General features: G+C 32.2%; 1 protein-coding gene across 1 annotated transcript; it reads right to left on the bottom strand.

Annotated features, from left to right (window-relative positions):
- Positions 1 to 4,544: 4,544 nt before the first annotated feature.
- On the bottom strand, positions 4,545 to 10,650 carry LOC123655314 (chaoptin). Its single transcript, XM_045591128.1, has 4 exons — positions 10,458 to 10,650; positions 7,261 to 10,383; positions 6,685 to 6,977; positions 4,545 to 5,707 (listed from the first exon to the last, which is right to left on the bottom strand). The coding sequence occupies exons 1-4, from the start codon at positions 10,606 to 10,608 to the stop codon at positions 5,132 to 5,134; spliced, it is 4,143 nt and encodes a 1,380-aa protein (XP_045447084.1). The 5' UTR covers positions 10,609 to 10,650; the 3' UTR covers positions 4,545 to 5,131.
- Positions 10,651 to 11,833: the final 1,183 nt, after the last annotated feature.

Here is an 11,833-nt window from a genome sequence, read left to right as displayed (position 1 = left end):
CTATTTTAAAAACCGCTAGTCATTACAACCTTACTGCATGAAATACAGAGCCACAATAAATATCTTTGTCATTATTTTAATCTTGTACGGAATAATATGCTTTAGATATTAAAGTTTTTTTTTTTTTTTTTTAAATAGAATCCTAAATTTATTTACTCACAATTGCCAGGGTCGCGTTGGCGTGGAGGCCGCGCGCGAGCAGGCGACGGGAACGGTCGGCGCATACGTGGCAGCGAACTGTCGACGGCGAGCTGCAGGCAGCGGGGTATAGTTGGAGGGACGTGGAGCGAGAGCCACAGGATAGGAGCGGATGGAGACGTCTTACAAAGGCCCTCTGTACCATTGGGACGGGACAAAAACAACAACAACAACAATCGTATTATTGCTTTTGAAAATTTATTATAAATATGACCATACCACTGCCTATAAAAGAAACTGCATACTTTAGTATCGTTTTACTTTTATTAAAGACATACACAAACTTTTAGGTTTTACTAAATTACGAAGGTCTGACCGTCGTGGGCTCTTGCTTTATTACGAATGAACGGAAGCGTAGGACTCGATTATCAAAGTGACGAGGTAGGGAAATGAAATATCGGTTTATTAGATTATTTTTTTTACATTATTTTTTTATAAACTTTGTTCTTTGGTGTACAAACAACACTTATAATTTAAATTACTTTTGAAAACACAAGAAAAAAGTGAACTAATTAATGATTACGACAAACTTTAAAAGAAACTGTCCATTATATCTTTAACTATTACTTCGAATGAAATATTTAACGACGAATTCTAGTATAACGGGTTTTTTAACAATTTGTCACTAGTGGATATTAGAAAATAATATGTTGAAACAAATATTTTATTTATTCGTTCGTTTTTTTTAATGATTAGTATAAAATCCTTAGTTATTATTTGCTTTTATATCCGTTGAGTGTGAAGCGTTTATATAATGATTTACGCTATGAATGAGCTAAACCTTGATCTATGTCATGAATTTATGTCCACCAATCCAGACATGAGCAGCATAACGCAGTAAGATCTTATTCTATTCTTTAACAATTAAAAACCTTTGTGTAGTAATAGAATACTTATAATAAATTTAGGTGCAGTACGAGATACTTATTTGCTTTAGAACAAGAGAAAAAAAGTGTCATGAAAGTCGAAGTTTGAAGCAAGATTCTAAAACCCGAGTACCCCAAGTAGACAACGTGGCCGAAAAAGCTTCGCGTCAAATTAACAGCCTTTGAGTGGTTATTAAGCCTTTGTACCTATCACGAGGATAAAAAACTTTTTTAGAATTTATGTACAATGAAAAAGGTATTTATTTCAAATTGCCAGTATCATTATAGTGTATTTGCGTTAAAAAATTGTGACTCATGGATGTCATTTAGCACAACCACCCTTGACCAATTAAATCGTAGCAAATACTAATAGAATACCTGCCTAAAGAGCTAATATGAATACGGATTAATAATTTACGCGAAAATTCGTGGTTGACCATTAATTTACTCATAAATTAGTAATCCGCTGAGTGAATTCGATCACAATTTTCTTAACGCAAATGGACGATACTGGAATGCATATTAAAGAATAGTGAACTAATCAGTGGATAATATTTCAAATATAATAAAAAATATGGTTCATGATTAAAAATCCCTTTATCTTTTTCATTTAAATGACTATAACATTTGAAAAATTTTGTATGCATTAAATGATTTCGATTGTAATTTTTTATATCATAGCGTATTATTTTACATAATATACATACTTGTTATATATTTTTCTATATAACAGTTTAAATATTTGTTTCATCTTCGTACCAGTGATGAAAAAGCGTAATATATCAGTGAGCTTCAAAGCGATATTCCTATTTCACAATGATGCGTAAGAAAGGAAGCGGGAACGCCATAGAATCGTCCAGTAACAGTTTGACCCTGTTTCACAACATGCGGTTTGTCGGACGAGTTTCCGAATAGATATTAATGACTGAAAACAACCGTTCCTTTTAACGTGTACTGCTTCCTCGTGTAGATCACTTTCATTGACGGCTTGTTTGACATTCTATTCGCGTTGATATTGACTTTGCTATCTTTCGACTCTATTTTACGACTTAATACGGGCTTAATTCTCTTACAGAACGTGCACACGGGTGTTTAGTTTTAAGGCAGCGAATACCAGTTATAAAGGTATTCTTTGTAAGAATAGATACAGTTGTTTATAACTTACATTATAATATTTTAAAAGGGGTAGTATTTAATCCTAAAACTGTAAATCCAATTTTTTTCTATTCAAATATTCGAAATTACCACCAAAAATACTGAATTGCACACTAAATTTGTTCATCAAATAAACCAAATCTAATATACTGTTTGATCTATAAAGCTAAACTGTTTTACTGAATGACTATCTGTTAACTAAAAGTAAAACTGATAATTCTGTGTGTGCAACAAAATATTTAAATCTAGTTTTTTTTTTTACTTCCATCACCTATTAAACAGTAAGGTAACACAGTTTTTTTTTTAACAAATTACAAAACAGTAAGGTAACTCAGTTTTTTTTAACAAATCAATCTTTGTTATTACAATATAAAAAAAATCTTTTTGTATTAAAATATACCCATATATAACCTAACCCTTTTTTTTAACGCGGGGAAAATCCTCATGGACACCATTCGGCGAATGGGCATCGGATGGGAATCAGACTTTTACTGAATAAAAACAATCCACGTGTGAGCAGACCTCCGCCTAAGTGGGGCGAGATGGAGTCGCGCTAGCATGCACTACCTCGCCCCGGCAGCCGTCCCGAATAAAAAAATCAGGGGCCCGGCACCCAGAGAGGGGCGGCATCCACAAGAGCACCGCTCCCGACGACGTGTGGGGTCTCAAGCCAGCCAAAGGTCCCCCCAGCCCCAGCCGGCCACCCTCAACCGGACCAGTCTCCCGTCTGCAGAATGGGGACACATGTCCACGAGCGTCCCCCTCTAAGCTAGGCAGGCCCAACCTCCATATCCGGATCGCACCGAGTAACCGATCAAATTCCAGGGAGCCCAGTGCGACCCGGCAACTACCCCACGGGTCCACCGGACTACACCGAGCAAACGAGCTAAAACCTCGAGGGAGCCAGAACAGCCCGGCCCTCACACATCAGGTCTGCCGAATTGCACCAGCAACTGAGCAAAGCTCCAGGGAGCCAGCGCAACCCGGCCGGCACACCGCACTTTTGCGCCACACCGCTCTCGCGCCACACCGCGCTTTCGCGCCACACCGCTCTCGTGCCACACCGCGCTTTCGCGCCACAGGGCGGGCGACCGAACTACCCGCCCCGTCCGTCCGCTAGTTTTTGGTCCAAGGAGGTCCAGGACCTAAGACCACTACCACTCACTGGAAACAGGCGAGTGGCATTCCCTCATCCGCCACCTAGGGGACGCGCCCACTAGGAGATCCGGCAACTTCGCCTGGGAACATAATCTAACCTAACTTAAAGTTTTAGAAAATGATTTTGGAAATTCTGTTGTAAGATGGTTAATTCAGTGTGCAGATAAGTATTTTTGCTATACGGTGAATAATTTTATCTTAAACTCTGTATATCTGTGCTTTCAGCTAGATTATCGTTGTAAATTAGATAAAAAGATCATCTGATTTTGATTTATTTTAAATGTGTTTTAAGCATATACGTTTAGGTATACTACTTGAGTTAATTTGTAACGCAGTTATTTATCTGATAATTTAGTTTGCTTGAATTTTAAATAGAGGTGCAATTAAAAATTCCCCTTTTAAAAGTAACAATAGCAAGCTAAAGACATCTTTTAATATTTGATCGAGTGAATATAAATAATTTTATCATTTAATAATGATATTGAATTAATTATTTAAATACCACGATGCATTTTTTTTTAATTCACAGATATTTAAAGGACAGATAGTTTATTTTTCTATACTAAAGAAAGTGCAACCTGAGAAATGAGCATGTGCGACTTCAAGAATTAAATAATTCATTTCATTCGCTTAATAGCAACGGGAAGCTGAAGATGCACAAAAGAAATTGGCGTAAAACAATGTATCTTTACAATTATGTATTTCGAATCGTGAACGTTATAATATTTAATTATTACTATTATGCATTTCCCTTATCTTTGTAACTAAGTTATAATGATAAACACAGATTTTTGTTTTAAATAGTTTTATTATCAACACTACAATTATTATTTTAAACAGATAGCCTTTTTTTAAAACGGTTTGCTATTCTAATTATGATTTTTATTACATTCTTATTACACTAAAGTATGATATCTTTGTTTACACTAACTTTTATCTTAGTTTTATTATTCAAAATCGCAACAGATATTCGACTGATTAATATTAAATCGTTTTATTTGTATAGTTATATTTTAGAGCTTATAATGGCATTCTTACATTTCATTACTAATTTGGCGCATTTTATATACATTATCTATATATATAAACTAGAATTAAAAATAGTTTACGATTGGTACCTTTAAATACTGAAATATAAAATATGATGCGTTTTACGCCTTAAAATTATACTATTGCTATAAATTGTAAGCAATTTTACAAAATTTTCATTATAACGTTAAAATAAATATAAATTACATTATAACTACATTAATGCTTCCAATTTACACTAAAATTAAATATATATTTAAACTTTAATAATTCCGATTATGGAATTTTAAATAAATTTGATCTACTGGACAAGTATGTTCAACATCATCAATAAAGGTAAAATTTAATATAATACAATAAATTATAATGGTTTGTTTGGTCAATTTTTTTCTACATTTCCTACATTTTTGTCAAATAATTCTAAACGTTCCAATTGTAGGTAAAAAAAAATGTAATTTTTCGTCTACTTACGTGGTATTATTTGTGTGTGTATCGTAGTTAATTATTTTAGAAATTATTATTTCATTATATTATGTTGATTTTTTTCCAATTTTTTACAACTCTGTGAAGGTCAGACTGAAAAGTTTTTCTACGAAAGATAAAAGTGTAAACATTTACGGCGAACAAATAGCCATGCCTAGTGTCAGAAATCGATCGATCTTTTGTTCCGAATAATAATTTTTCAAATTGAACAAAAATATATTACACATCTTATCCTAATTTTTCTACTCACATGGTTTAAATTGTGTAGATGTTTTGTTAGAAATAGTATTTATATCTATATCAGTTGACTGAACCTCTACATTCGTTGCAGTGAAATTGTCATAAGATATATATTGAGGTGTTTGTTGAACGACATCTTTGGGTATTACTGGTCGTTTCTTTGTCTTCATATATCCTAATGCTGATACTAATACAATAAAAACTAAAATACCTATGCAACAACCCACAACCAAACTAAGTCTTCTTTGTAACATTTCAGCAATACCCTTATAAGTATTAGAAAATGGACTGTCCAGTGCAGCACTAAATATTTCGATTGTGCTTACCCTTGTGCATTTACTTATGTAAGAATCATTCATTGAAGGTCGTATATTATTAAAAATTTGTTCATCTCCATATACACTAATCCCTGAATTACCTATCGATGTTGGATTTGCTATCCTTGCATTAGGCGTCTGTGATCTTGCGGTGTTTCCGAAATCCCCAATAGCGATTACACAGATTACATATCGAGCTCCCGGTGTCAGATGATTTAATCTCGTCGTTCTGGCAGTCGAATTCAAAATTTTTCCTCTTATCTGTGACAAGCAAGAAAACGTATTTTTAGTCGCATATACGTTTAAATCTTTAGGAAGGTTTGTAGGTCATATAAAGCATTGTTGGTAGACGATTTAAATGGATTCACAGTACAAACACAATAACCTCGAGCGTAGGTCATAAATATTTTTTTATGGTCCATTGAAGTGATGCAAAGCCCTTGTATTCAAATATTTGGTGTAATGTTTAGTCTACCTACTTTAAATAAATTTTTCATATGTTTTAATTAGAGATGACATCTCGACGATAATATTGTTTGTATTCAATCTTTTTTAAAATACAAAATGTTACGACCATAAACTAATACGATTACGATACTATTCATCCTGTAACATCTCACTGCTGGGCATAGGAGAAAGAAGTTTCTCCATACAGAAGAAGGATTGTAGCTTAATTCACCACGCTGCTCCACTATGAGTCCCTACGGATACATCGTTATATAGCTTAATTGGCTAGAGCACCGACACGATCAGTTGGAGATGCAGGTTTGATCCCCGCAGGAACGGTCGATTTTTGATATGATATTAAAAAATGTTTAGAATTTCCTGTGTGGGTAACACAAAAACAAAGTCGTACAAATAAAAAACAGCATGGTGTCGTCTCCTGTCAAAGATTTTCATTGTAATATGAAACTTTGAATAGTTACAGGTTTCTGTAAAAAATTCACTATAGACGGCGCCACGGTCGCTTAGACCGAATATAAAATCATCATATCAAGAATTTCGATCTAGCGGATACATCGTTCCATAGCTTAATTGGCTAGAGCACCGAGACGGTCAGTCGGAGATGCAGGTTCGATCCCGCTGGAACGGTCGATTTTTGATATGATAATAAAAAAAAATTATATACATTTTATAATTTTATATTATGATTATATGATATGATATATGATGGCTTTAACACTGACTTTAATTAAAATAACTTAAACTCAAAATGCTTATTATATGCTTTGACTTACAATTGTTGGCATTTGTTCCCTGAAGTATGCTACTTGATATCCATTTAAGCCGCTTTGATTGCGACTTTGCCAAGAAACTACAACCGAATAGGTCTGGATGTCTTGAATGGCGATTCGGATTACGACAGGCACGTCACATAGTTTCTCAGGCGCAAGGTCTAAAAATCTGTACCCACGAATATTTTCTGGGTATTCACAACGTAATTGCGTATTCCTTTGTAAAACAATTTTATAATGATCCTTCATCCATACCCAAAGATCTTGTGATTCGCAATTACATGTCATTGGATTATCTAAAAATGTATAATGGTTTTAGTAAATTATGCAAAACAATTTAGTAAAAAAATATATATGTTTGTTTTGGTTCTGAATTTGATGGTTTGTAGTAAACATATTATGAACCACTAATGTTTAGTATAATAAAACGACTCGTATTTTATTTTTCTTAAAAAAATCCACTTTACTTTCCTACTAGTTCTGTTTCAATAAAACATTTGGCACATTTGTATAAATATATATATCTTTTGTCTGTATGGGATACGTGTAGCTAAAAAAAAAGCTAAAAATGTTGCTTACCATCAAAAGAAATTGTTTTAATTTGTGTTTCCAAAGCATTGAGTAGTTTCAATGGTATTTTTTCGAAGTAATTTCTACTTAAGTCAATGAAGGAAATTTTTCTTGATTTAGAAAATATATCCGATGCTATTGTGGATAGCCAATTGTCACTTAAGTAAATTTCGCTGAGACTTGGTAGATTTTGGAAAACATCTTTGGTTATTTTTGTGATATGATTAAAAGATAGGTCCAAAATTTGTAAATTTTGTAAGTCTGAAGCAAACTCTTCCAGCTCCCGAATTGTGTTCCGAGAAATATTTATTTGTCTAGCTGAATATAATCCTTGCAGGCGTTCTCTGGGAATATTTTCTAACTTATTTCTACTTATATCCAATGTTTCCAAATTATGAAGATTTAAAAATGCACTGGGTGACAGCCTCGTTATAAAATTTTCCGCTAATACTAATTTCTTTAAGGAATTAAAGTTTTCAAAATCTTTACTAGTTATAATGGTAATATTAGTTTTTGTTACTATTAGTTCTTCTAAAAGTGGAAATTGTTTAATAGGATATGTTTGTAATAACTGTTCTATAGAATTTGAAGACATATTTAAAATCGTCACGCTGGGAAAAGTTGAGTCTGGCATACTGTTACTAGGAATGTGCTTAAAAAAATTGTGCGATAAATCGATTTCTTTCAAACCTATCGAATGCTGTAGAAAATTCGGTGGAAGAACTGTTATCATATTGTGACTTAAGTTTATTGATATTAAGCTTTTAAGTAAAGGAGATTTAAAACCACTTAAAATGGAAATACGATTATTACATACACTTAAAGTACGTAAATTGTGGAGACCTACTAACTTAAAAAAATCAATGCTTTGTAATTCGTTGTGACATAAATCTAAGACTTCAAGTGAAGTAATATTGAATAATGCTACATGCGGGAAGTCGGTAAAGCGATTACCTCTCAAATTCAACTCCTGTAATATTGTCGTATAGGCAAATACGTCTTTGTTTAAATCCTTTAAATTATTATATGCCAAATTAACTCTAAGTAAATTCTGATTTTTAAAAAACACTGCAGAAGGTAACTGAGATATGTTTGACATTTCTAAAGTTAATGATTGTAGTGAAAGTAGATGAGAAAAAGTTTCATTTTCTAAGTTTGTAAAATTATTATTAGAGATAACTAGTGATTTTAGTCCTGGTAACTGAATACAAAGAATGTCTTCCCATGTTAGTATATTATTTTTTATTTCTACTTCATTTAGATTTGGTAGTTCTTTTAACGATTTTTCATCAATATTAGATATTAAATTAAGATTAAGACGAATTAGTTTGATAGGTAAAGTCGAAATATTAAAATTGAGCAAAACAATCTTGTTCTCAGACAAATCTAGTATCTTTAATTTCGTTAAATACTTAAAAGCATCCACAGACACGCTTTTTATGTCATTGTTCTTTAGCAACAGTTCTTCCAACGTTACAAGTTTATAAAATGTCTCATTAGTAATGTTAGTAATTTTGTTATTACTTATATCTAAGTATTTAATTTTTTTCAAATACATAAAGGTTTTATTTTCAATATGGGTGATACTATTATTTTTTAAATACAATCTTTGTATATTAACTAAATCACAAAATAAATTAGATGTTAAAACTTTCAAATTATTTTGAGTAAGCCACATGATCTGTACGTTCATTTGACTCCTAAGAGAGCTATTCTTTAACAAGGATAAATAATTAGCACTCAATTGTATCGATACTAGTGAAGAATTACGATTAGGAAATACATCACCTATCGTAGTCAAATTGTTCCCCTGCAAATTAATATGCTGTAGTTTTCGTAAGGTAATGAAGGCATGAGAATCTATATTTTTAATTACATTGTTTTGCAAGTGTAGCTCTAAGAGTTCTGGCAGTGGGGTAAATACGTTTCTTTTAATATGAGTTAATTTATTATTTTGCAATCTAATTTCACGTAAAAAGTCTAAATTTTCGAATACTGAGTCACTTAGTTCTTGTATTTTATTATTATCTAAACTTATTATTTCAAGATTGCGATTGAAACTAAATATATGTCTTGGTAATGTTTTTAAAAAATTTGTTCCCATATGAAGTTGTGTTAGATTATTCAATGAGTCAAAACAGCTCGGACTTAAAAATTGTATCGCATTATGTTCTATATTAAGAACTTTTAGTCCCGTTGTATTGTTAAATGCATCATTGGGTATTTCTAGAATATTATTTTCAGATAAAAATATCTCTGAAAGATGTTTTAGATTACTAAATACACCATTTATATAGTGTAGATGATTATGACTTAAGTCTATTGAACGTATATTCACATTTTTACTAAATGTACTTTTTCTTATATTTACAATTTTATTTCTACTCAAATCTAATATTTCTAAATTTTTTAGAAAATAAAACCCTTCCTCGTCAATATACTGAATTTCATTACTAAAAAAAATTAACATTTTTATATTAGGCATGCTTTTAAACCAGTTTTTTCCTATTTTGGTAAATAAGTTTGAACTTAAGTCTAAATTTAATAAATTTGGTATAGTAACATTTATATTTTCTGGAATCGCATTAATTTTATTCCAGGCTAATCTTAAATTTGTTAATTTGTTTAAATTTCCAAGTGATCTTAATGGAAATATTTCCAGATAATTTTCAGTCATATCCAGCTCGTTTAACGTATCATCTAAGTTTTGGAATGCATAATCTGATAAATTAGCAATTTTATTTCCTCTCAAATTTACCTTTTTTAATTTGAGGTCTTTAAAGGCGTTTGCTGGAATATGATTGATATCATTAAGTTGAAAGTCAAACGCTTCAACATTAAATAGTTCAAAGAATGATTCATTTGGAATTTCGTTTAATTTACTGGCAATTATGCTCAAAGATCCCAAAGAATCGCGTATTGATATGAAAGCATCTGAGTTTATCTTATTTATACCAGACTGGGTGATTTGTAAGTGGTTTATTTTAACATTAGTGGGAAAAAAATCCGCACTCAATTCCGTCGTTGAACGTTCCAAATCATATAACGATAATGAATTAATAGTTCCTTTTATCTTTGACAATACATTTTTAACAACTGTAGGGGTAGCACTGGGACACTCCAAAAATAAACCTGAAACAACAAATTAATTTTGGAATAATTATGGTTAACTATAAAGCTTAATAATAACAATATTTGAAACATACCTTCCTTAAATTTATAACATGGACAAATAGGATTCTCTGCTAGGCTCGGACACTGTGAATGTTCTTCTCCTTGCAGTATCGGAATGTGGACGATTATAAAAAGGGTATAAATACCACATCTTATAATCTTTGATCGAATAAACATACCCATATTCAATAACCATTATTTTAAGAACATTTTGCATTAAAAAATTCAAATACTTGGACGTCGCAAACCTATAACAAATACAAAATTTTATTATTTTTTCACTAAAACATGAATTACAGGTGTGTATAATAACTACTATAGAGTATCAAAGATAATTATTTTAATGAAAATGCCTTTACACGGTGACTGTGATATAATATCCTATTCAAGTTCTGGTCATTTCATCACTATATTGCCCTTCAGCCTGTAATATCCAACTGCTTGGCATATGCCTCTTTCCCCATGTAGTAGAAGGATCAAAGCTTAATCTACCACGCTGCTCTAATGCGGTTGGTTGATATATTCTCTACTATGAGTAACGATCTGTTAGTAAAGGAAAAATACTGTGTATAATATAAATGCTTATGAAGCTTTTACGACGTTATAAAATGGGATATAACAGATCGCTATCAGGTGTAAATGATAACAACCGAGATCGACGGCTTAACGTGCTCTCCGAGGCACGGTGGGTAGACAAGGACAGCACAAACCCCCAGACCACGGCAAACATCTGTATGGTCAATACAAATGTTTGTCATGTCCACCAGCACAATAGCCACAAACCAGTGCTGTGACCGTTGCGCCAATGCGTTGTTGCTACGCATTTCATCACTATAAGCCGTTTTAATGTATTTATAATATGGTTAAATTTTACATTGTTCTTATGATATGGAATGTTGTAAGACTCAGGGGATAAAATAACTGAGTTTTCACAGAACACTTTCAAATTGTCTCAATTTGACTTAGTCGTTTTAGTTAAAATTGCAACTGTTCGTTTCATGTTTGGCGATGCAGGAAAACAAAGTTGGATAAACCGGCCCGAAACAAAAGAAAGTTTTGAAAATACACTAATTCGAACTGAAATCCGTTTGGTGATTAAGACGAATGTCCTTATTCGGGCGGTTGTTCATTTAAATATTATAATTATTTTATATATTAGAACTAGTTCGATCGTAGTTATCAGATCTCAATAACATTTATATGCGACCACATGACAAACATCAGCTTTCGATTAAATTAAAAATTATTAAAATCGGTACACCCGGTAAAAAGTTATTGCAGATTTTCAAGAGTTTCCCTCAATTTCTCTAGGATACCATCACCAGATCCTGGTTTCCTTATCACGGTACTAAACTAGGGATATTTTCTTTCCAACAAAAAAAGAATTATCAAAATCGGTACACCCAGT

This window comes from Melitaea cinxia, chromosome 7, assembly GCF_905220565.1.
Source record: "Melitaea cinxia chromosome 7, ilMelCinx1.1, whole genome shotgun sequence".
Lineage (NCBI taxonomy): Eukaryota > Metazoa > Arthropoda > Insecta > Lepidoptera > Nymphalidae > Melitaea > Melitaea cinxia.
The sequence above is the reverse complement of the archived record's forward strand: the minus strand, read 5'-3'. Positions and strand labels throughout refer to the sequence as shown.